Here is a 27094-nt window from a genome sequence, read left to right on the forward strand (position 1 = left end):
AGAGGGGGAGTGTAAGAGAGGGAAATGTGTTTAGAGGTGGCGGGGTGGAGAGAAATCTGTGTTCACTCTGTCTAGTTTTCGATTAACGGAACGCACTAAATTTTGGTAAGTGGTTCCACGTAGACGGGGAGGTAAAAGCGGATTTTGGCATGCCAGCCTGCATCACTCAGGGCACCGCGTACAAGAGACAGAAGACCACGTCGCTCAGAGATTCTTCAGAGGGATGGCGGGCAGCCGGAAGACAGGCTGAATCTCACACAGCATGCTTGAAACATTTTACCGTGCGGGAAAGACATGCTGATTGATCATTGCCGTTATCCGTGTTTCCCGTAAGAGCATCGGCGAAGCAACATTTGCAGTTTTGTGTGTGAAGTCTGCGGACCCGATCAGTTACCGACAACGTTGTGCTGCCGATGCATCAGCGAGTGCGGCGCAGACATTGTGACGACATCAGCCGGCAGCTGATCCCTGTAGAACGGTGCAGAGCGATTCATTTCTGTGGAGTCAGGGAGATGTGGAGCCAATATGCATCGAAGTATTTACAAACGGTAGTATGCTGCAGTAATTTGGAGCAGCCCCTAAAGAGGTGGATGATCTGAACCCGATATTGTTGTTTGATGATGTGTCCACTAATGAACAAAATACTTAAAATAATCAGCGTGTCAGGCAGAATCCATAAAAAAAAATGAAACTGGAATTTTCTGAATGGATACCTTGACGTAGTGTGAAAAAACCCCGAAAAAGGGCAGTTGCAGAATTTAAAAGACGTAACCCAAGCGGGTCCCTGTGCGGGGTAGGGCTGATAAACGGCTGTCTCTGAGGAGGCGGAGACATGCGGACCGTGGAAATGAGATTATCTTTACCCGCTTGTCACCAGTATAGTGTGTAGAGGGGTGGTTCATTCTGTACTCACCAGCCTTCGGAGCAATGTGAGTGTATGGAGATCATTCTGTGGATATCAGTCCCTGGTACAGCCTGAGACTGTGGGGTTCGGGCGGTGTCACTCTCTGGTTTAGTGTGAATGTAAGAATTTTATTCTCATAACATTTTATTTTATTTTAAAAAATAAAATTTTATTTTATAACAGTCTCTGAAACAGTGCGAGAGTGTGGGTTTCATTCTGTATCTGTCAGTCTCTGTTACAGTGTGAGAGTCGGGATTTCATTCTGTATCTGTCAGTCTCTGTTACAGTGTGAGAGTGTGTCCCATTCTGTATCTGTCAGTCTCTGTTACAGTGTGAGAGTGTGTCCCATTCTGTATCTGTCAGTCTCTGTTACAGTGTGAGAGTGTGTCCCATTCTGTATCTGTCAGTCTCTGTTACAGTGTGAGAGTGTGTCTCATTCTGTATCTGTCAGTCTGTGCAACATTAACCCCGGATTCCCCCATTTTAAGTCAGCGCGTCCCTCCCTCTCTTATGCTCACTTCTGCCAAATCCGTCACACCCTCCCCAGCAGCCATTTCAGAGGAGCGTCGGCCATTTGCAGTCAACGTGTGCTTCACTCCTTCTCTGCCGCTCACTTTAACCAAGGCGGCGCTCCGTCCTTGGTCCCGTTTCAACCCGGACGAACGGGGTCTCCTTCAGTCACCACATCTCTCCCTCCTTGGTCCCGTTTCAACCCGGCCGAACGGGGTCTCCTACAGTCACCACATCTCTCCCTCCTTGGACCCGTTTCAACCCGGCCGAACGGGGTCTCCTTCAGTCACCACATCTCTCCCTCCTTGGTCCCGTTTCAACCCGGCCGAACGGGGTCTCCTTCAGTCACCACATCTCTCCCTCCTTGGTCCCGTTTCAACCCGGCCGAACGGGGTCTCCTTCAGTCACCACATCTCTCCCTCCTTGGTCCCGTTTCAACCCGGCCGAACGGGGTCTCCTTCAGTCACCACATCTCTCCCTCCTTGGTCCCGTTTCAACCCGGCCGAACTGGGTCTCCTTCAATCACCACATCTCTCCCTCCTTGGTCCCGTTTCAACCCGGCCGAACGGGGTCTCCTTCAGTCACCACATCTCTCCTTTTTTCTCAACAAAATTAACGATGGTGAAGGCCGCTTTCAATCGGCCTCTCACCCCCTCCATTCCCGAAGCCCACTTTAAACAAGCCCACTTTAAACCAGCCCTAAACTGTCCCGTCAGACATTTTAAGCGGATCTGTGACTATTTCATGTCACAGCGTCACTCTCTTGGGGTCTATTGAGAGTGTGGATGGTGGGAGTGAATGGGAAGCCGTGGGGTCCCGTTGGAATTTTCGGATGATGGGAGCGAAAGGGTCGTGGTGCGTCCCGTTAGGAATGCGAATGGGTGGAGTGAATGGGAAGGGGTGACGTCTATTGGGAGTGCGGATGGTAGGAATGAATGGGAAAAGATGGCCTTCGATTGAGTGCGAGGCCAGTGTGAGTGGATGGGAATGGATAGCGTCCCGTGAGGAGTGCGGTCGGTGAGATAGGACGCCTAGGGGTGGGGTCTCATTTTGCAAAATTATCCTCATCTTCGATTTCATCCTGGGCGACTTCTCCACGATAGACGTCAAATTCGATTGTCAACCGCTAGCGTACTAATATCCACCACCATTTCCCTTTCCATTTGTGCCCCCTCCCACCCGCTCCACCTCCGTGCACCCTGTATCACTCCCCATCTCTCTGACCACCCCTACGTAGATTCAACTCGTGTGTGGGATGGAGGATGTTCCTGTGCTGCAGTTTCAATCTGAACTTAGCTGATTCATCTCACGCCACAGAGACCGCTTCTCCGTGGCTGGGTATGAGAGGGCGAGATCGGAAGGCGAGGAGAGAATTTTACTCCGTGTCTGACCCCGGGAATGTGTGATGGGTCGGTGTGGAGTGAGCTTCACCATGTGCCTAACGCCGGTATTCCATCCCCCATCACTATCGTACTTGGGACATAAGTGAAATCACGTCTGACATAACAGTCGATTTTAACAGTCTGCAGGGGCAGTTAGCCACGATGGGGGGTAGAGTGGAGATGAGATCCTGAGCACCCAGACTCTGCAAGTCCGACATCTCTCACCCTGGGGCTGAGACGCTACTGTGTCAGTGTGAGAAGCTCAGACCCATTATTGTAGTTCTCCGGGGGGCGGAGAGCAGCAGTAACCCCAGGTCATCGTTTCTGCTCTGATGAGAATAAAGTCCGACACCAAGACAGGAAGCTACAGCGGTTTATTGAATTCATCATGACAAGTGTAAGTTAAACAACGTATGAGCTGCTGACGTGCGGGAATAAATAAGCTGTTCTCGACTCACTCACATTCACACACAATCAGCTGACCGGCGACAACGAGTGCCAGTCTGAATAATCATTCCCGTTTCTCACCATCACTCTGCATCGCGGAACCGATGGTTATAAAATCACACTTCAGGCCCGCGTCCGAGAGCGCTGTAGATCCAGACTCACTGCCGAGGGATTTGTCAATTTAACATCATTATATCGGCCAGACTGCTGAATGCACCGTCCTCAGCAAGGGGAGCAAAAAGATTATCTCCCAGGATAATTCCACCCCGCCTTACAAAATAATGGACCAAATCCAAATTTACCAAGAGCAGTGAAGATAAACTGATGCTCAATAGTATCAAAAGCTTAGCAAAAATCTAAAACAGTATAAAACTAGCATTTTGAACAAGATGAGAATAATCATTCTGACATTATTAGAGATATGCTGACCCTTTATGAAACCTGACTGTGTTTCATCAATAATAAATGTTAAAACTATGTTCATTCTGTGAGCAATGATTTGGGCCAGAATTTTATAATCACTATTGAGAAGGCAAATAGGATGCCAATTATTGATAAATAATTTATCTTTTCTTGGTTTGGGAATTAAAGTAATAAGGCCCTGTGTTAAAGAAGTGGGAAGAAATCCTTTACCAATGCATTCTAAAATAACAATTTTAGTAAAAAGTGAGCTAAGGTGTCAGAAAACATCTTACAAATTCGGTAGTCAGACCGTCCACACCCGGCGACTTATTGAGTTTTAAATTTGAAATGGCAGCCTTAACCTCTCCCAAGGTAATAAGAGCATCACACAAGACTTTCTAATCATTGGACAGCTTCCTAAGAATATTAATATCATTCATGAAATGTAGTGTAGATGCTTCACAATAGTTTGAGCAGAACAAGCAGAACAATATTTTACTATTTTTATTAGATTACTCTGTGGTCACACCATCAATATTAAGCTGATGAATGGAATTGAATTGGGCACGTTGCTTTTCTAAACGAAAGAAATAATAAAGAAAGAATAAAGTTTCACGCGGTCCACACTCTTAGTCCGGGTCTGGGTTCCTGCAGAGATCTCAGTTCCTTCCTCCCGGTCTCACTGAGCTGATTCCCACCCAGCCTGAAACAGATGGAGGAATAAAGATGAAATAAACAGATTACACAACAGTATCAGTTACAGGAGACTGAGGTTAATGTTTCAACAACACTCACAGACAAATATCACCAGAAAACCCGCGGATCCGCTGTTATTTTATCACATTGAACATTAACACAAATACTCACCGGATCCACAACAGACTGGGGGGAGTCAGTATGAGGCGGCGGAGACCGGGGACAGATCGATCTGTGAGAGAGTTCCATCCTAGGTCCAGCTCCGTCAGTGATAAATTTGTTCTGAGAGTGGAGCCGAGATCCTCGATACCAGAATCTGTGAGACCGACATTGTCCAGCCTGGAGATGAGAGAGAGCGAGGGTGAAGGACGCAGAGAGACAGGAGACGGAGCAAATCCTCGGTGTTTATCAGTAACACAATTACTGATCACATTAATGTTCAGTGTCAGACACTCAGTGACTGCAAACAGAATCACCCTCAGTCTGGTACTTACCGCAGTTCCTGTATTTTACACTCCGGGTTCCTCAGAGCCGCAGACACCAGTTTCACTCCTGAATCTCCCAGGTCATTTTCACTCAGGAGCAGCTCCGTAAGTGATCGGTTTGTATTGAGTGCGGAAGTGAGTTCCTTGGCACCGGAATCTGTGACACCGACGTGGCTCAGCCTGGAGATGAGAGAGAGCGGGGTGAAGGACACAGCGAGACAGGAGATGGTACAAATCCCCAGTGTTTATCAGTAACACAATTACATATCTCGTTAGTGTTCAGTGTCAGACACCCAGTGACTGTAAACACAATCTCCCACAGTTCCGTACTTACCGCAGTTTCTCTATTTTACACTCCAGGTTGTTTAGTGCCGCCGACATTCCAGAATCTCCCAGTTCATTACGCCCAAGTCTAAACAAATTGATGAACAAAGTGATTCAACCCGTGTGTCTGAGGGAATTTCTCTCACTCAGATATTTGAGGAAAAATTAAACCCGTCAGTAAATCACCGGTCGGAGTTCCCATCACTGTCAATGTTCCTCACTGCCCAGCTCCAGCGTATTCACCGAATTTCAGTAAGTTTGTCTGTCAGCGTGACCCTGTAAACTCCACATATTCTGTGTCATTCACCAATAGTTGGAAACGTGTTCCAGACGTGGGAGGGTCGGGAGGGGCGGGGTTGAAGGATGGGGGAAAGTCCCACAGTGAGGAAGATTTGTTAATGGGAAAGTGTCGATGGGAGATGGTGGAAGCGAACCCACCTGAGGAAAAGGGACAGGAAGAGAGAACCTGCAAGAGGATGGTGATTGTGGAAGAGAGATCACGGAGGAGGCTGGAGGAGAGGTCCCTCAGAGGAAAGAGGAGAGATCCCACATGAGGAAAGAAGAGAGATCCCAGAAGAGGAAAGAGGAGTGGTCCCACACGAGGAAGGAGAAGAGATCCCACAAGAGGAAGAGGGATGGGAAAGAGAGATCCCATAGGAGGATACTGATGGGAAAAGAAATTCCAACAAGACGAGGGATTGCACGGGAGGGGTGGATCTGAACTGAGGCCCACAAACGGGAGAACAGATGCACCCATGGGGTCTGGGTATCCGGTAGTGAACACAGTCACACAGGTGGACTGATGGTGATAGTCACACGCGGGAAAGGGCAGTGGAGGACAATTTCATAATGATAATTATTTCCTTCTCATAGGGACAGTCTGTTGACGATCTCTTGTCCTTCACCGGGAAGGGTGTGTGAAACTCTGACCAACCTGCTGCAGTCACGGCCATTCCCGTGATTTACTACCATTAAACAAATGGCCATTGTTTACTAATCTAAAGTCCCCACACCCCTTAACAACGAAACACAGAAAGCTCTCATCCTTGGGGAAATACGGACCGATCCCCTGGTCATTTTACACAATTCTTCACAATCGGATTTACTACAACTTTGCCAAAATCACAATGGAAGTTTCACAGTTCAGAGTGAGCGATAAATCAAGTTACCTCAAATCCTGGCACTTGTGCAGCCCGGGTCCCAGCCGCTGGATTCCTTCACACTGAATGTGGCTGCCAGCCAGATCGAGGTTTATTATTGTATCACAGAACCCGATGACATGGGAAATCATGCATGATAAATATGTTCTTCAAGGAAATAACAGGAATGGTGAACAAAGGAGAGTCAGTGGGTGCCATTTACTTGGATTTTTGGAAGGCATTTGATAAGGTGCCACATATGAGACTGCTGAACAGGATAAAGCCCTATTGCGTTACAGGAAAGATACTGGCATGGATAGAGGAATGGCTGACAGACAGCAGACTGCGAGTGGGAATAAATGGGGCCTTTTCTGGTTTGTTGCTTGTGACCAGTGGTGTTCTTCAGGGTCAGTATTGGGACCGCAGTTTTTCACATTGTTTGATCAATGATTTAGATAATGGAATTGATGCCTTTGTGGCAAAGTTTGCTGATGATAAAAAGATAGGTGGAGGGATAGGTAGTGCTGAGGAAGCAATGCGATTGTACCAGAAAGAAGACAAATTGGAAGAACGGGCAAAAAAAGTAGCAGATGAAATAGAGTGTTGGGAAATGTATGAAAATGCATTTTGGTTAAAGGAACAATAGTGCGGACCATTATCTCAATGGGAGGAAGGGCCAAACACCAGAGGTGCAGAGGGACTTAGGAGTCCTCCAGCAAGAGTCACAGAAGGTTCATTTACAGGTTGAGTCTGTAGCAAAGCAGGCAAATGCAATGTTGGCATTTATTTCAAAGGGAATCGAATATTAAAACAAAGAGATAATGCTGAGCCTTTATAAGACTGTAGTCAGGCCACGCTTGGAGTATTGTCAACAATGTTGGAACCCATATCTCAGACTGGATGTGTTGTCATTGCAGAGAGTCCAGAGGAGATTCACGATGATGATTCTGGGAATGGGGGAGGGGGTTAACATATGAGGAGCGTCTTGGCAACTTTGGGCCTGTAATCACTGGAATTTAGCGGAATGCGGGGGGAGGGTTCGGTTGGGAATCTCTTTGGGACCTGTTGAATGTTGAAAAAACCAGATAAGGTTGATATGGACAGGATGTTTTCTGTGGTGGGCGTATCCAGAACTGATAGGCACAACATCAAAATTGAGAGGCAAACCTTTACGACAGGTAAGGAGGATTATTGTTGCCAAGGAGTAGTGAATGCTGGAATGCTGTGCCACAGACTGCAGTGGAAGCCGTGTCCATGGGTATATTTATGGCAGAAGGTCTTGATTGGTCAGGGCATCAAAAGATATGGTGAGAAGGCAGGTGTATGGGGTTAAATTTCATAGATGTCTCCAGATGCACAGCCGAAGACCCGGACGGTACAAGGTGTTCTGAAAATTACAGATGGTTACATGTCCTCCAGCCACAGCAACAAAAAATGTCTCCCATGTTTAGACAGTCTCTAATCATATCACTGAAGACAGGTATTCAGACTCTCAGAGTAAAAGAAAGACTTTGAGATTTCCGTTCCATCGCTTACCTTTCAGACGCGCGGGCAGTTCAGATAAACACCGCTCAGTGTCCATGCAGGCGAACTGGCCGTCACCTGTCCAAATAGATTAACCTGCATGAAGTCTGTTCTTTGTAATACTGTAAATTCATTAGCATTTAAATCTGTGACACACAGTGTATTGTTCACCGTACCACGTTCCCGTATTTCATTCAATATTCTGCTCAGCTTCGGTAAATGATGATGTAGTTTCACAAAGGATTCCCACATCACCCTCCGGGCTCCGGTGCCCTTCTCCATCACCAGATCCAGGAGGAGTTTGGAAGCGCCCGCTCGGTTTCCCTTCTCCGCGAGCTCAGTCACGCTCTGTAATGAACAATGGGGAATATATTGAGGAGCGGAGGGATGGGTACAAAACTACCCTGAGCATGGACTGTCTCTGCACTTTCTGCTCGACACAGATCGCTAACAGCCATTGAAGTGTTCATAGCGGGAGAAAGAATTTAAAGAAGCGAGAGGTGTCAGTCCGGACATTCTGTGCCACAGATTGCGCAGTAATTATCACTTAGCAATGTTTAAGCGGAGCAGACATAGGGTGAGTGAGCCAGAGATAGTGTGGAGAATTGTGGCTTAGTGTCACAGATGGTCCAGTGAGGCTTTAGCTGGAATTTGGGTAATATTTTAGCTCTCGGTTTTTACGGTTAAAACAGTGGGAATGCCAGGCAGGATAGTGGAATGTTCTTCCTACAGGGTGTGGCAAGACAAGGAGAAATCCAGTGTTCCTGACAAGTACAACTGGAAGAAGTGCATCCAACTGCAGCTTATTACAGACTGTGCTAAGGAACTGGAGCTGGAGCTGGATGAAACCGGGATCATTCAGGGGGCTGAGAGGTTGACTGACAGGATGTACAGGGATGAAGCTATACACAAGGGGCAGGACACAGGTAAGTGGGTGACAGGCAAGAGGGGGAAATCAGAATCTGTCACTGCAGCGAACCCCTCTATAACAGAACAAATTTTCTGTTTCCGGGTATGACCTAGAAGAGAAAAGGCATGTCGATTATACCTCTGGCACTGAGTTTGGTTTTGTGACTCAGAAGGACTGAGAAGAGTGAGCTGCATTAACAGGGGGAATTCTGCGGTTAGGAAAACAGACTGGGGATTCTGTTGCCGACAACAAGATTTCTGGATGGTGTGTTGTCAAGCTTGGGGACCTCTCGCATCAAAGTCTGAAACTTTCTTAACGGCAGGGTGATTCGCCGGATGACGTAAGAGCAGGAAGAGTGAGGAGCTCCTGCAATGTGAGTTCATGGATGCTAAGCCAAAGGGCAGGACCCCCAGGGTTGAGTTCTCAAGATCGCTATCCGTACCAGGTACTAGAGAGGCCTGAAGTAGGACGATAAGACAGTCTAACGTGCGGCTGATGAGATGGTACATGACTGAGAGCTTCAGATGTTGGGATGATTGGGCTCTCTTCCAAGGAATTTGGGACTTGGACAGACGTGATGGTTTTGCACTCGAATTGGAGGGGGACTGATACCCATGGGGGAAGGTTTGTAAGCGCTGCATAGGTAGTGGGGATGTGTTAAACATGAGCAGGGGAATGAAGAACCGGAGTAGATAATGGAGCGGTTGTGTGGGAAAGTCAGGAAGCTAAAGGATGAGCATCGTGAAGCTATTTCTTTCCGAAATCAGTATTATTTCAATGTAAAGAGTGTTGTAGGAAAGGAAGATGAGCTTCACGCATGGATCAGCACATTGAATTACAGGATGGCGACTATTGATGTGATTTGCTTAGAGTTGGTGAGGACTGGCTTTTCAGCATTCCAGGGTTCTGTAGCGTTAGACATGATTCAACAGACCGGGTCGGATTACAGAAGGAGTGGTCGCTTAAGGGAAAATATCACTGCATTGCTCAGACAGGACAGACTGGAGAGCTCATCTATTGGGTCTACATGGGTGAAACTGAGCAATAAGAGAGGAACGACCAGGTTAATGGGATGACATTGTGCATCACCCAATGGTTACTGGGACTTGGAGAGGATCAAATTTGCACAGGGATCACAGACAGTTGCAAGAAACTTCGGCTTCTGATGGTAGGTAATGTTAACTGTCCATTTATTGGCTGTGACATCCACATTTTAAAGGGCTCGATGGGATTGTGTATGTGAAATATGTCCAGGGAAGTTTCCATAATCAATACATTGCGGTCGTGACTGTAAACAGCACATACTGGAATTCTATCAGGGTACAAGATCCGGCAGGCGACAAGCATGTGTGCGGTGATCTAGTGATCATAATGCCATTAGTTTAAAGATCATTATGGGCAAGGATGGGTCTGGCCCTCGGGTTAAGAATCTAAATTGAAGAAAGGCCAACTTTTGTAGCATCGGAAGGGATCTGACGAAAGGGATTGGGACTGGTTGTTTTCTGGTAACAGATGTGCTTGGTAGGTGTGAGGCTTCCAAAACTGATATTTTGAGAGTACATAGTTTGAATGCATGAATGGTCACAAGTACAGATTGAATCTTACTGACAGAATAAAAGGCAAGGGTAACATATTCCGGGAACCTAGGTTTTTGAGAGATATTGAGGCCCCGAGCGCATCATAAGTACAGGCTCGAGGGATCAGATGAAGCACTTGATGAGTAAAAGAATTGCAAGAGTTACTAAAGTCAGAAAACAAAAGAGGGCTAAAGTACGGCATGAGTTTGCGCTAGCAGACAAGGGAAAGGAGAATACCAAACTCTTCATCAAATATATTCAGAACAAAATTGGTCCTCTTGAAGTTCAGAGTGGGCCTTTATGCATGAAGCTGAGAAAAAGTGTGGGAGATTTTAAATCAATTTTTTTGAATTTATACTTAGTCAGGAGACTACAGAGTAGTTAGACTGAGGCAAATCAGCAGTGAGATCGCGGACTCTATACAGATTACAGAGGAGGAGATATTTACTGTCTTGAAGCAGGTTCGGGTAGATACATCCCTGGGGCTTTGCTTCGTACCTCGTTTGAGGCTAAACAGAGATTGCAGGTGCTTCAGTAAAGATATTTTAAATGTTTGATCCGGAAGTATTGGAGGATAGGTAATGTTGTTCTGCTACTTGAAAGTCTGTAAGAATAAGCCAGGGAATTACAGGCTGGTGAAACTGACACCAGTGATGGGAAAGTTACCGGCAGGTACTCTAAGGGACTGAATATGAGCATTTGGATGGGCAAGGATTGATTAGGGATAGTCAACACGGATTTGTGCCTAGTAGATCCATGTCCATCATGGGAGCTTTGTCAATAAGATTTAAGTGGCTTGGCATTCATGACATGAGAGTATGCTAGTTTAAATAGTGGATTCACGAGAGAAGCTAATCGTGGCAGCAGAGACTTGCTTCTCTGACTCTATGACTAGAGGTGTGCGGCAGGGATCTTGTTGTTGTCTGTCATATGTATCAACGCTCTGGATGATAACGTTCTAAACTGGGTCATCAAATCTGGTTGACACAAAGGCTATAAGAGCGAGAAAGGTTATCAGAGATTGCAGTGGGACGTGGAACAGTTTAGAAATGGTGGAATGTAGATTGGGAGACAGAATTTAATGAAGACACGTGTGAGGTGATGTACTTTTTGAGGATAAACCACGATAACACTAAGACATTGAGAGGTAGGACATTGAGCAGTGCGGTGAAACTGAAGTGTCTGGGAATACAGATGAAAAATCTCTTGAAAGTGTTGTCGAAGTTAGATGGCGTTGTAAAGCATTTAGGACATAGGTCTTCATAAATCAAAATATTGAATACAGAAGTTGGGATATCATGTCGAAATTGATGTAGCACAGGCTAATTTGAAGCAATTTGTGCACCTACCTCTCGAAAGGATATCAATAAAATTGAACGTGTGCAGAACAAATTTAAAGATTGTTGTCAGGACATGAGCATCTGAGATCGAGGGAAAGTGTAAATAGGTTAGGATATTATTCCATGGATTATAGGAGAACCAGGAGAGATGTGATGGAGGTATACAAGTTCATTAAAGGTATAGACAGAGCAAGTGCGAAAAGGCATTTTCAACTGAGCTTGGGTGGGACTGGAATTAGAGATCATGGGGTAACGATGACAGGTGAAAGACAAAATAACCATATAACAATTGCAGCACGGAAACAGGACATCTCGACCCTTCTAGTCCGTGCCGAACGCTTACACTCACATAGTCTCACTGTCCCGCACTCAGCCCATAACCCTCCATTCCTTGTCTGTCCATATACCTATCCAATTTTACTTTAAATGACAATACAGCACCTGCCTCTACCACTTCTACTGGAAGCTCGTTCCACGCTACCACTCTCTGAGTAAAGAAGTTCCCCCTCGTGTTACCCTTAAACTTTTGCCCCCTAACTCACAACTCATGTACTCTTGTTTGAATCTCCCCTACTCTCAATGGAAAAAGCCTATCCACATCAACTCTATCTATCCCCCTCATAATTTAAAATACCTCTATCAAGTCCCCCCTCAACCTTCTACGCTCCAAAGAATAAACCCCTGACTTGTTCAACCTTTCCCCGTAACTTAGGTGCTGAAACCCACGTAACATTAAATATGTACTCTCTCCATTTTGTTGACATCTTTCCTGTAATTCGGTGACCAGAACTGTACACAATACTCCAATTTTGGCCTTGTACAATTTTAACATTACATCCCAACTCCTATACTGAATGCTCTGATTTATAAAGGCCAACATACCAAAAGCTTTCTTCACCATCCTATCCACGTGAGATTCCACCTTCACTGTTCACCATTATTCCTAGATCACTCTGTTCTACTCCATTCTTCAATGACCTACCATTTACCATGTATGTCCTATTTGGATTATTCCTACCAAAATGTAACACCTCACACTTATCAGCATTAAACTCCATCTGCCATCGTTCAACCCACTCTTCTAACTGGCTTAAATCTCTCTGCAAATTTTGAAAACCTACTTCATTATCCACAACGCCATCTACCTTAGTATCATCTGCATACTTACTAATCCAATTTGCCACCCCATCATTCAGATCATTAATGTATATGAGAAACAACATTGTACCCAATACAGATCCCTGAGGCACACCGCTAGTCACCGGCCTCCAACCTGACAAACAGTTATCCACCACTACTTTCTGGCATCTCCCATTCAGCCACTGTTGATTGCATTTTACCTCTTCAATATTAATACCTAACGATTGAACCTTCCTAACTAACCTTCCGTGCGGAACCTTGTCAAAGGCCTTGTCTAAGAATACTTTACATTAATTTACCCACCACTGACGTCAAACTGCCAGGCCTATAATTGCTCGGTTTACTCTAAGAACCCTTTTTTAAACCATGGAACACATGAGAAATACGCCAATCCACCGGCAACATCCCCGTTTCTAATGACATTTGAAATATTTCTGTCAGAGTCCCTGCTAGTGAATATCCTGTCAGGACCCAGAGATTTATCCACTTTTATATTCCTTAAAGGCGCCAGTACTTCCTCCTCTTTAATCGTCATAGTTTCCATAACTTCCCTACTTGTTCCACTTACCTTACACAATTCAATATCCATGTACTTAGTGAATACCGAAGAAAAGAAATTGTTCAAAATCTCCCCCATCTCTTTCGGCTCCACACATAGCTGTCCACTCTGATTCTCTAAGGGGCGAATTTTATCCTTCACTATCCTTTTGCTATTAATATAACTGTAGAAACCCTTCGGATTTATTTTAACCTTACTTGCTAAAGCACCCTCGGATCTTCTTTTAGCATTTCTAATTTCTTTCTTAAGATTCTTCTTACATTCTTTATATTCCTCGAGAACCTCATTTACTCTATGCTGCCTATATTTATTCTAGATATCTCTCTTTTTCCTAACCAAGTTTCCAACATCCCATGTCTCTCTCAAACGTTGAACCTTTCCTTTCAAACCTAAAAGGAACATGAAGATTCTGTACCCTCAAAATTTCACCTTTAAACCACGTCCATTTCTCTAATACATCCTCCCCATTAAACAAACTGTCCCATTCCACTCCTTCTGAATCCTTTCACATCTCCTCAAAGTTAGCCTTTCTCCAATCAAAAATCTCAACCCTGGTTCCAGTCCTATCCTTCTCCAGAATATGAAGGGGAATTTGTTCACTCAGAGGTTGCTGAGGGCGTGGAACGTGCTGCCAACGGAATTAGTTGATGTACATTCGATTTGAACATTTACGATCAGTTTGGATAAGTTCATTCAATGGGGGAGTTATGTGCGTCTCCAGAACGGGTTCAAATCAACGTCAGATCGGTGTGGACTAGATGAGCAGAAGAATCTGTTGCTGTACTGTAGAGTTTGATGACTATGGGTAGGTCGCACTATGGCCGGATCTCTGTTGATTTTCCCTGGGGTAATTGCTGGTGATCCCCAGCAGGTTTACACTTCCCTGCCGGGCTCTGAGGGCGGTGGGGGGCAGTGTCAGCCTACGGCTGGGAATTGGCAGTGAGGTGCAGACAGCAAATTCAGAACTATTGTGCCTGTGTGACAGATCAAAGCCGACTGGTGGTAATGTTGATTAAGAGGTTTGGACTGAAATTGGCAGCTGCCTCACGTGGAGTGTAGTGTTCAGTATGGTGTGTGGCTCTTCACTAAAATTCAATCTGGGTGGCATTAGGTGAAAGCCCTCCAGTAGCACAAGGACCATTTGTAATTCGGTGTTAGCTATTCTAATGCTGCACTTCCAGGTGTTAACAGTATATGCTGTAGTAATAAGAAACTCAGATTGGAATAGTCACAAGAAACAGAAGGTAACAGAAACATGAGGCATGTTCGGATATTGATCAAAGAAAGCTTCAGTAGTTCAAATGAGAGACGATAATCAGTGTGGCCTGGTCAATTGAAAATCAGGGTGAAAGTAGACTCGAGAAATGAGATGAGAAATAGATCACTATATATATGATTTGTGGGAATCCCGTGGGTCATCAGGTGAATGGGCATTAAGGTCGAACATTGGGAACCTGATGTGATACAAAAACAGTGGTGTAAAGTGGTCCCGTGTCCACTTGCAATATCCGTCAAGTGACATTTTACTAAAGTCACCTGTCAATCATTGTCCGTATACTAACCCGTCTAAAAATGAATTTGTTCCGACAATTGGACAGAGGATTGTATTGGTGAATATAGGTTCAGTGTTTACGCAGATGTAAACTCTTTTCTTGATGTTAACCCCAAGCATTGCAGGATTGTCATGGCCCAGTGGTACCGTTGTGCCTGTTCTGTCGGTCTGTGATTGATTCAGTAGAATCTACACTGAATCTATGTTCCTTCCACTTACGTGATACTCCCGCTCATTGAAATGATGATCATGTGTTAACATGAAGCCGACTCCCTCCACGCCCTCCTCAATCGCCTGCTCCAGTCGCTCCGTGTAGAATCTCGTCAACCGGAACAGGTGGTGATCCTCACAATTTGACAGGAAGGCGGAGATTGCAGAGTTCGGATCTGTAGTCAGTCACAGAACATAAAATAGTAGAGTGCACCATGCGTATGCCAACACGATGACGTTTAAACCAATCCCATCTTCAGGAACATGGCCAATGTCCGTCCGTTCCCGGCCTCTCAGGTGTTGCTGGGTATCTGTTTCCAGTCCCTCCCTCGGCAGCACATTCCAGATACCGATCACTGTCTGTGGAAAACATGCATCCTAAATCCCCCTTGAACTTTACCCTCTAACCTTAAGCATATTCCCTCTGGGATTTGTGGCGAAACTCGTCCGCACCCTGTCCAGACACTCATATCATTCTCGTGATGTGGTTACCAGATTTGTGCACAAAACTGAAATTGTCTCTTAACCAAAGTTCATTCAGTTACAGCCCATCTTTAACAAATACCTCAACTTATCGTTGGCACACTACCAACTGCGTTGCCACTTTCAGGGAGCTGCGCATATCCATCACAAGACCCGTCCGTACATCAATCTTATTAACGCTTCCCGCATTCACCGTGCACATCGTTGCGAACTTGACCTCCCAAAGTGCAACTTCGCACGTTTGCCCTAATTACCTGTACCTGGTGATTCTCTGTTCATATTTCTACAGTGTTTGTAATTGGATCCAACACTTTGACAACAGTCCCAAATTTAGTGAACTCCGCCAACTCTGTAAATCGACGAATCACTCCATTCATGTAGTTTTACATCATAGTTCATTATTGATTTATTTACATCACCCACGGCGCATGGTGAAACAGTGAACCTTCCACTGGTCACAGACCTTCAGCCAGAATAATGCTTCATCAGTCCTGACTCTTTCTTATGTGCCCAAGACATCTCTGAAATCAATGAACAAATTCTCCGATTAAGATGCCTCTAACCGAAACGTCGATAGTTAATTTCTTTCTACAATACTACCTGACCTGCTGAGTTCCCCCAGATTTTGTACGCTGCCCTCTCTGTTTATCATTTTGTTTTACTTTAATCCTGTTCGCCAATGTCATTTCAGTAGCCACCACCACCCACCCTCACCCCCACCCCTGATTCCCTGTTTAAAATTTCGGTCACAGAAACAGACACCGGGAAACTATCCAAACCTCCATTGTGCAACAACCCGAAAATCCGGGGAGAATTCACCATTGCCCTTCCAAAAGAGAAAGCAACATTTGTTTCAACCACTGGCTGTTGAAGGCATATCCCACATCAGGATGTACCAAATACTGACAGAAATTCTGTCTGTTCCCTAGACTGTTACCTTGCTCGCTGCTGTATTCCTGTCTGATGGTAGCGGAGTGATTCGACCATCTCCTTGTTAGATACCTGCGCTGGAGCTGGTGAATTGTTCCAGTGCCCAAGGTCGCTTTATCAGTCGGATCAATGAGCCCGTTTGATGGTACTTTCTCTCTGCCCCTTTATCGCTAAAGTTTATTCCTCTGAACTATTGATGAGTTGACCTCACGTGTACCAGAAGGACAGAGCTTTAATGACAATGAGCCAAATGAACATACCTGTGTCCATTCTGACTTTGGTTGAGTGTCGTCCTCTTGTTTGCCGTCCGGGTCGAAGAAAGCCCCGCCTGCTGGCAATGACCTGAAATTACACAAATAAAACAGAGTGAGTCCTTTACTCTGCCCTTCATAATTTAAAGCACTTTTGTAAGGTCATTGCTCACTCTCCTACATTCCAGGGAGTAAATGGAGATTGGAACAAATACTTCCAATTGTAGGCAAAGTTCAAGAAGATAGCAAGAACATATAAGGAAACTCTCTTAAAGAAGCGTTGCATTGAAGCTAAAGAAACAAACAGAATTGGAAAAAAAACCAAGAGATCTGTTGAAGAAAATCAGAGAAATCAAAGGAACATTTCATGTAGAATGAGTATAAGAAAAAACATCGGAAGCTGAATTATTCTCACCTTAATTCCCCGAGAATATTATGGCAACGTGGATACTGTGTGTTGTGTCTTACAAATAGCCTCTCTCACTGCCCTACGCGGATCTCTCGTAACCATGGCAACACACAATGCTGGAGGAACTCAGCAGGTCAGGAAGCATCCATGGACAGTCAATGTTGTGGACCGAGTCCCTTCATCAGGACTGGAATGGAAAGGGGAAGGAGCCAAACGATTGACTGATTTGGAAGGCACGGCTCGTTGTTCTGTGAGAAACGGTTTTCAGGGTCTCTGTGTCCGTGCACATTCTTCTGAACAAGGAGCGGCCGTTCTGCTGGAATTAAATCCAGACCGGTTCGACAAGACACTGTTGTTCAAATGTGAAGGAAGTTTAATATGTTATTTAAACCTTTCTGCTACATGGCGCGATGTAAAGAACATTACCTGTAGTCTCCAAGGTGACTGCACTTTATTTTTCCATAAATGCTGCCCTGCTTGCAGAGTTCCTCCGCCATTTTGTGTCTGCTTCTCGGATTAGATAGATAGATAGATAGATAGATACTTTATTCATCCCCATGGGGAAATTCAACATTTTTTCCAATGTCCCATACACTTGTTGTAGCAAAAACTCATTACATACAATACTTAACTCAGTAATAATATGATATGCATCTAAATCACTAACTCAAAAAGCATTAATAATAGCTTTAAAAAAGTTCTTAAGTCCTGGCAGTTGAATTGTAAAGCCTAATGGCATTGGGGAGTATTGACCTCTTCATCCTGTCTGAGGAGCATTGCATCGACAGTAACCTGTCGCTGAAACTGCTTCTCTGTCTCTGGATGGTGCTATGTAGAGGATGTTCAGGGTTTTCCATAATTGACCGTAGCCTACTCAGCGCCCTTCGCTCAGCTACCGATGTTAAACTCTCCAGTACTTTGCCCACGACAGAGCCCGCCTTCCTTATCAGCTTATTAAGACGTGAGGCGTCCTTCTTCTTAATGCTTCCTCCCCAACACGCCACCACAAAGAAGAGGGCGCTCTCCAGCATTTCCAGCATCTGCTGATTTTCTCTTGTTGCAGAGAGATCGGTGACGGGTGGGATATTTCGCATGTCACTACCGGGGTAAAAGATGCTTTCTGCTCGCACTGGTTAGAGACAACCCTGGAGAGTATTTGTGGTTGACGGCAAAGAACTCGCTTGTCTTAATTTATTTGGACAATAATTGACTCGTTAACATGAACACGTCAGGGCTCCCTCCTCCCACTAAATTCACTCCCGATCCGGACCAAAGCGGAGCCTCGCTGTAAATGCTGAATAATGGTACAGAATCATAGACAACACTTACTTCTGATGTTGTAACCGGACAGTGTTCAGTGTGGTCCCGGGAAATCAGTCTGGCTATCCGGGTGACCGACAATGTTCCTGCACCGGTGTTCTCACCCTGTACGGAGAGTTGAGTCTGAGCTGCTGTTCCCGAGGCCACTCGGCTGTGACGTGTCCGTCGCTCATCAGATTGACAGGGCCGGGTGAGCCGGGGTAGAGCTGGACGGTCGCGGTCCGGGTCACACTAACTCTCACTGGCTCAGGACGGGTCTGACAGCGGGAGGAGACGGGAGTGGGATCATGTAGCAACACTAAAGAGGAAAACAAACAGGCTGCGTTAACCTTTCTGTCCGAATTTCCATGGAGATCTCGCCTTTTTCTTTCATCGCAACCAGTGGGGTGGAGTTTCTCTGTTTGGCTCAGCGAGTCCCAGGCTGCGATTTGATCCAGCCTGGGTTCTGCGAGGATCTGAGATCGGCCTTCTGTGTAAGAAAGACTGCCTGACATGCATAGAGTTTCAGCTGAAACTCCCCTCACTTGTTCAGGTACAGGGAGCGTCCTTTCCGCTGCAATTAAACCAAACACATACGACTATATATGTAAGATGGAAATGCAATAATCTCTCAATGATAGGGTTAATAAATGAATGTCAGTGAATTCCCCTGAATCGAGAAGTCCTGAGAAAATCTTGGAACAGATTTATTGTACGCGACCCGGGGTTCAATGTTTGGAGGAGACCGGATTCAGATGGAGAAATGGAGAACATCCGGCATGGAACGGGTTAAATTGGCGCAGGGTCAGTCCCGAGGCGACCTATCCGCCGAGCAACCACAGTCTCGCCTGCCTCCTTACTTTCTCCTTTCACCAAGCTTACTCAAATTTCACCCAAGTTCTCTGCGACTAGAAGTATTGAGAGAAGTGATTTCAGAAAGCAATTAAAGGATTTGGGCCGAGTTCAGTGGAATAGGGTCCTTTTGTTCTGAGAAATATTTCAGCTGATTTCATTCCACGCCAGACAGCATCGGGGCGGAGCTCACAGAGCAAAGTGGAGATCAAGTTCACAGCTTGGAATTTATTTGACAAAGAACACCTCCCCGGGGGTTGTAATGAAATATCACGGAATACACAGCAGTCCGTCCAGAAAATGTTTTCAATCATCAGAAGCTCAACGGAGCCTCTGCGGTTCCTTTCTGTATTTCCCACCATCCCCCACTCGCCGAACAATTCCAGGCCTGGTTCAGGTTGTTCTTCAGTGTGGGGTCGATCTACGACTGTTGCAACCCGCCGATGTCACTGCTCATCCCATTAGCGTCTCCCTCAAGCTCATTGAGAGGCCAGTCACAGGGCACAAATCAGGATCCAGACTGCTTCATTTAGTTTAAATCAGGAGCTTTTTGTTTCTTTGCAGAAAACTGAAGTCTCAACAGACTCAGATGTGACCCAGATTACCCACACTACCCAGATGACCCAGATAACCCAGATGGGCCAGATGTGACCCAGATGACCCAGATGGCTCAGATGACCCAGATGGGAGATGATGGGCAGGCAAGGCATAAGATAAGAGAGGGAAAATGGGATGAGGACTGGTGAAGGAGGGGTGGGGGCATTACCGGAAATTCGAGAAATCGATGTTCATGACGTCAGGTTGGAGGCAACCCAGACGGAATATAAGGTCTTGTCCCTCTAACTTGAATGGGGCCTCATCGCGATAGTAGGGGATCTTCTGGCGGACGGAGCATAGGCGAAGCGGTCTACCAACCTCCGTCGGGTCTCAGCGTTAAACGGGAGGAACAGCAGGAGCACCGGACACAGTACACCATCCCTACAGCCTCACCAGTGAAGCGTCGCCTCACCTGGAAGGACTGTTTGTAGCCCTGAATGGTAAAGAGGGAGGAGATGTAGGGGCGGGTGTAGCATTTGTTCTGCTTCCGTCGATATGCCCCAGGAGGGAGATCAGTGAGAGAGTCTGGTTTATGTGCTGGTGGCGAAGGCTGTTGGGGTGGTGAAACCTATCCCGGGTAGAATGGCGGGAGGATGGGGTCAGAGCAGACGTGCATGATATGGAAGAAATGCGGTTGAGGGCAGCGTTGATGGTGGAGGAAGGGAAGCCTCTTTCTTGAAAAAGGAGGACATCTCCTTCGCTCTGGAATAAAAAGACTCATCCTGAGATCAGATGTGCTGGGGACGGGGGAACTGAGAGAAATGCATCGCGATTTTACAGATAACAGGATGGGAATAGTTATAACCCTGGCAGCTTTGAGAGTCCGTGGGTTTGCAGTAGACATCAGTGGATAAGCTGTCTCCTGAGACAGAGTCAGTAAAAACAAGAAAAGTACTGAAAGGTTGCGCCTCAATTTTGAGACTGCGTCCTCTAGTGCTGGATACGCTCACCAGAGGAAACATCCCCTCCACATCAACCCTATCTCGTCCATTCAACACTCGGTAGGTTTCAATGAGATCGCCCCGCATTCTTCTGAATTCCAGTAAGTACAGGCGCAATGCCGCCAAATGCTTCTCGTATGTTAACCCGTTCATTCCTGGAATCATCCTGGTGAAATTCCTCTGAACTCTCTCCGAGGACAACACTTCCTTTCTGAGATACGGGGCACAAAAATGCTGACGATACTCCAAGTACAGCGTGACTAGTGCCTGATAAAGGCTCAACGCTATCCCTTTGCTTCTGTATTCATGGGCTGATCTACAGAGGGAATCCGAGTTCATAACTCCCAGATAGTGGTTCCAGTGTCAGGCAGTTATGTTGCAACTCTATAAATCTCCATTTTAACCACATCTGGAGAATTGCATTCTAATGTTGGAATAATGCAGAAGCTTTGGATGGTAATTAGAGGACGCTTAACAAGATGCTGCCTGGATAAAGTAAGACTGGACAATCCAGGGGAATTTGCTGTGTTCGGGAGAGGCCGTGGGAAGCCCTACAGAAGTTTATGGGTACCTGAGAAGCACAGACAGAGTGGACAGCCGGTATTGTGTCTCTAAGTAGGAAATGTCTACTACCAGACGACACGCACTTCAGCAGAAACGGGGAACAGTACTTCACTGGTCCTTTTTGCCATGTTTATGTATTTTGTAATTTAGTGATTTTTTTCTCTCCGTTCATGATACTGCTGCTGTAAAACAAGCACCTTATATTACACTGTAATGTTCTACTTGACCCTGAATGTTTAAAGTAGATGTGTGTTGTAACTTTTGTTTTTTTTTTGGACTCATAGTGATGGTGTCTAGAAGGAATTCCAGGGGAGGTGGTGGAGGCAGATGTGGTAGAGGCTATTAGATACCACGTGAATGTTTGGAGAATGGAGGGATGTGGACCTTGTGTAGGCAGAGGGGACTGGTTTAGTGAGACATAAAGTGACCAGTTCAATTGTTTCAGAACAACACAGTGAGCAGAAGGGCCTGTTCTCCTGCTGTCATTGTTCTATGTCGGTGAGACCACGGCTGGAAAACTGTGCAACTCTGGCCGGCCGCCTCAGAAAGGACGTGATTAACCTGGAATTCGCAGTAAAGATTCACGAGTTTTGTTGCCGGCCGGGGAGAACGGGAGTCGAAAGGAGGCTCGATTGTGACTGTGCACTGACCCCAAAACTGAGCGCGATGCACCACCGATTCTCCCCTCCGCCACCACAGGCCCCATTGTCACGATGTAATTGTCGGGTTACATAAAGAGTGACAAATGACACAAATTGTTCAATGATAGAATGGTTGCACATAAGTCACTAACACCCGCTTTTAATTGGAACTACAGCTCCCATCGGGCACCGCGCTCAGTCAGCTTCAGCTGCCGAATATGCGGGGCCGCGGGACCATCTGGCAGTTGTAGTCCAAATGTCTCAGCTTCTCACTCGCTCCCTGCTTCAACACTATTCCTCAGCCATCACAAACATCTGTTGAAACAGATTCACCGTGACGTCGGAGGAGAACCACGCCTGTCGTTGTGGACGTAGAGGCCGGCAACCACCGATAACAGGAATTAGGGCAATTAATGCCTCACATTCACCACCCCACTCTGAATAAATTCCTCCTCATCTCTGTTGTGAGGGAAGTTTGGAACAAGTGGTGTACCGCAGGGTCGGGTGCTGGGACATTGGTTATTTGTATATTTCTCAATGTGAGTGTGTGAGTTCTCCGTCGGAGAGGGTCGGCCATGGATGTTGCGTCCTAACTGTCCAGATATGCACCACAGAAGCCTCAGATAAATACTCCGGAAATGGTCTGACCAGAGTTTTATAAATTACAACATAACCTCCTGGCTTTTGAACTCAGTGCTTCACGAATAAAAGCCGGTATTCTGTAAGCCTTCTTCACCACCTAATCGACCTGTTTCGCCACATCCAACGAGCTGTGAACTTGCATCCCAAGATCTCTCTCTCCGCAACACTGTTCGGCATCTTGCCGTTGGCAGTGAACAAAGTTTCTACAGCACAATACAGGCCTTTCGGCCCATAATGATGTGCTGACCATGTCACATACTCCAGAAACTGTCAAGAACTTCCCAACGTGAGGTAACCAGAATTGGATACAGTAGTCCAGGTGGGGTCTAACTAAGGCGTTGTTTTTTCTGTAACATCACCTCACAGCTCTTGAAATCAATCCCACAGTTGATGAAGCCCATTACGCCATACGCCTTCTTAACAACACTGTCAACCTCCGCAGCAGCTTCGAGTGTCCTGTGGACACAGACGCCAGGATCTCGCTGATCTGGGTCATCGGACAGGGTTATGACTTGAATTATGATTTGTTCAGTGTTGCCACCTCCCCTGACCCCCGTCTCCCTGCCGGTCCCAACCCCGGGAGGGTGGGAGTTTACCTCAGTTATGAGTACGGGACAGTTTCATTTTACAACGCGGTGACCAAGTCCCATCTCTGCACCTTCAGTGAGAATAAATTCACGGGGAAACTTCATCCTTTCTTCTGGACTTGGGATGGGGGCTGTACTGACTGGAAAAGGGAGGTCATGTTGAATCTTGGAAAGACCGTAAGACATAAGAGCAGAATGTGGCCGTTCAGCCCATCGATTCTGCTCCTCTAGTCCATCATCGCAGATCCCGGATCCCACTCAACCCCATACACCTGCCTTCTCGCCATATCGTTTGATAGCCTGATCGATCAGGAAATGATCATCTTCCGCCATAAACATACCCACAGACAGCTTCCACCGCAGCCCGTGGCAGGGTATTCCACCGTTCACTACTCTCCGGCTAAAAATATTCCTCCTTCCCTCTGTTCCAAAACATCTCCCCTCAATGTTGAGGCTGTTCCCTCTAGTGATGATAACACCGTGAACTCCCTGGGCAGCCAGTAGGGTCTAAACAGCTGCTCCACATCTGGGCAACAAAGGATTGGAGCACATGTATATTCTGGGGGTTACACCAAGCATTGTTGACCATGAAGCATGCCCCACCTCCTTTACTCTTCCCAGTGAGGGGTTTCCACCTGTCCACAGGGAACAGGGAGAACCCAGAGGGTTCGATGGCGTGGTCTGGTGTCTCCTCCGACAACCAGGTCTCCGCAAAGCACAAAACGTTACATTATTTTGTTTCCCGCTGGTGAGAGATTCTGGCTGTCAGTTCACACAGCTTGTTGTCCACGGACTGGGTTCTAATCACGTTGGGAATATGGGTTCGTTGGATTATGTAATATGTCCCACTGTCGCGTTTTTGGTAAACCCACATTGATTTTCTCAATTCTTTTTAGGATACACGATTCAATGAAGTCTAAGGATTCTGTTCTGCTTGAGAATGTTGATTCGTCAGTATAATGTGGAAAATTATAATGATATGTTAAACATTGCTGCAGAGGAATGAAAAGATAACTTAACTGGGATTGTTTCTGTGCATGAATTACAGGTAACGATAAAGAAACAATTTGCCAACCATTTATCAGTATATATGGTAGAATTTGTTTCCCTCAATTTAGGCATACAGTGGGCGGTGGAAATTTGTTCATGTAAAGTTATAATTTGTTCAGATGCCTGTTTGGGTTTGTTGAGTCTTAAAAAAAGTAATTTTGCAGAAGGACAGATTTACTCATCAAACATTATTTCATACGCAGTGTTTTGGTTTATTTGCCCAATTCCTATGCGTCCCAGCACACAGCGGTTCAGTTAGAAAAGCTGTTAAAATTCCAACTAGCACATCAGAAGCTATGGGGTTGGCAGGTTAAGAATTATATCGAGACTGGTGGGATAAAGGACATCAAAGGAGACACCTGTACAGAATACATACCTGTTGGGTTTACGGGAGATCGGGGGTGAAACAGGAAGATAAGGAATTACTTTGACTCGACTTAGAATTTGGCACACTATGCATCATTATTCCTTCGTTCGTGCTGGAAAACATTACCCTGTGTCGTTTAGTTTTCATTTAAAAGTTTTCAGAAGTAATGGTAGTAATTTTAATTTAATTCACGGTGTTGTGTTTCGTTACGTACTATCTATAGGACTTTTGAGGGGTTATTTAGGTTTCATTTGAAAAAGGAAGCAGTGAGGGATTTATGTCCCAATTCTCTACACCACTCTCCAGTACAGTTAGTGGAGTGTCAAACATCGTTTATACAAACCCGGCCCTCGTTCTTCACGTTAGCCAATCATTCAAGGGGAAGGCGGAGACTCGTGTAATTGACAGTGGATTAGCCAACCAGCATCTGACTAGACCGTCGCCATTTTGTGGGAACGTCAGGCAGCGAGTTTGGTGGGCGGGAATGGGAATAGATGAACATACGCACACACCAATGAGCGATGGGCATCTGGAGTAGCTGTTTGACTGACATCTGACGGACCCAGTGAGGTATCGACTCTCCAGGACGGTGCATTTACACTCAGACCCCCCACGCGCCCCTCCCCCCACCCACACTATCCCAATGTCCCGCCGCTGCAGGTCAAAGGGGCAATCCGGACCGGAGACACTGCGGCCGCCAGTGGCGTGTGCTCAGGACGCGGCTTTATTAATGAACTGAAGCCCCGAGGTGACCGGATATTTCACCGGCTCATCACCTGATAACGTCTGACCGGCGCAATCCCCACGGAGACAGATTGTGATTACATTAATGAGTTAATATTTAACCATATGTGGGAGTTAGTTTGTCTTAACAAAGGTTGGGATCAATGGAATATGCTGCCAGTGTAAATTTGCCTTGAGACTCGTCACAGCTCCAAATTTGCACACAGCCCCACATACACATTAAGTGCAAGAATCATTTCACGAAATGGCTGTCTCCATTAAAAAAAATCAAAAACAGAGGTCAAAGTTCATATTGTATTTATTATTGAAGTCTGTATAAAGGGAAAAACCATGAGATTTGTAACACCTCGAAATCCACCGGTTCCCCCAAGTCAGTGTTCAGCCCCGAATCCGCCAACACACCCACTCTTCACATATCTGCAAATCGGTGTGCCCCCACAAATCTGTGCTCACTGAAAAAACACCACATTCAACCCTCCAGTCAGTGTGCACCCCAAAGCAACCGACACACCTGTGACCAGCTCCTGTTTCCTTAACTCTGAGTGTCACTTTCAGAGGCTGGAGCTGGTTTCTGAGTGACAGCCGAAGAGAGAGAGAATATTTAAGAACTGTGTTCACAAAACAGCTGCCTCCTCCTGAAAAGTAGCAAGAACAAAGTTTAAATTTCAAACACACGTCCACATGCATCGTCCCCATATTCTAGTTGACATCCCCTTAAATCTACGCTCCTCCCCAAACCATCCTCACCCCGGTGTCAGTGGGTGCCCGCAAATCCACCAACATCCCCATATTCACTGACAAACCCCTATGTCTGCGCAAATCCCTTTGCACCCCATATTCTCCAAAACGTTTCTAAGTCAGCACAATCCTCAAATCCGTGTGCAACCCCAAATCCGCTGAGACACTCAAATCTGTGCGCAGCCCTAAATACTCCCAAATCCCCGTGCACCCTCAAATGCCCAAAGCAGTGTGCACCCCCAAATTCAGCGACACTCCAAAATCCATATTCGCCAACATACCCTGAAACCTTCGCACATCCGCAAATCAATGTGCAGACCCATTTCCATGTGAACCCCCAAACCCGCTGACATCCCCACAAGCACACTAGATTATCCCAGAGAAAGAATCATTTCAAACAGTTCACAAAATAGCTCTCTCCATCTTAAAACGATGAAAATGCAAACTGCATTCATTTTAAAAGTATTTCTGTATGTCTGCATCTCTGTGTGATCCTATGCGTCCTCGTATGTGTCTGCCCGTCTTTTCATGTGTCTGTGTGTGTTTGTGTCAGAGACCAGCTCGCAGCGGGCGCTCGGTCTTTGTCGTGACGGTGTAGCTACTGAGAACACACGGCTATCCCGTCTACTCCACGTCCCCTCCCCCGCCTATTCTGTAGCGCACAGAAAGGGAACAAACTGGCCTCTCCCGGAAACCACAAGCCTTCATCTCTGAGAGAACATTGCTGCTTTCCAAACAATGAAGAATTACACAACATATAATTCACTGTGAATGTCAACCGTCATCACAGTGCGGGGTGTGGGGGGGGGTGGATGTGGGGACGGGAGGGTGGCCGGGAAAGCGGGCGACAGAAAAGGGGGAAGATTAGGGAGGAAAGAGTGGGGCAGTGTGGATGAGA

At 46.1% G+C, this 27094-nt stretch overlaps 1 protein-coding gene across 1 annotated transcript in view; it reads right to left on the reverse strand.

The window, feature by feature from the left end:
- Positions 1-386: 386 nt before the first annotated feature.
- Positions 387-27094, reverse strand: part of LOC140720213 (uncharacterized) — a 56009-nt gene continuing 29301 nt past the window's right edge. Inside the window, exons 4-8 of the mRNA XM_073035099.1 lie at positions 16775-16856; positions 15111-15277; positions 7990-8161; positions 7826-7891; positions 387-496 (exon numbers count right to left, since the gene is read on the reverse strand). Coding sequence (XP_072891200.1) covers positions 387-496; positions 7826-7891; positions 7990-8161; positions 15111-15277; positions 16775-16856 — 597 coding nt within the window. The remainder of the gene's footprint in view (positions 497-7825; positions 7892-7989; positions 8162-15110; positions 15278-16774; positions 16857-27094) is intronic.

The sequence above is a fragment of the Hemitrygon akajei genome, unplaced genomic scaffold (genome assembly GCF_048418815.1).
Source record: "Hemitrygon akajei unplaced genomic scaffold, sHemAka1.3 Scf000038, whole genome shotgun sequence".
In the NCBI taxonomy this organism is placed as follows: Eukaryota; Metazoa; Chordata; class Chondrichthyes; order Myliobatiformes; family Dasyatidae; genus Hemitrygon; species Hemitrygon akajei.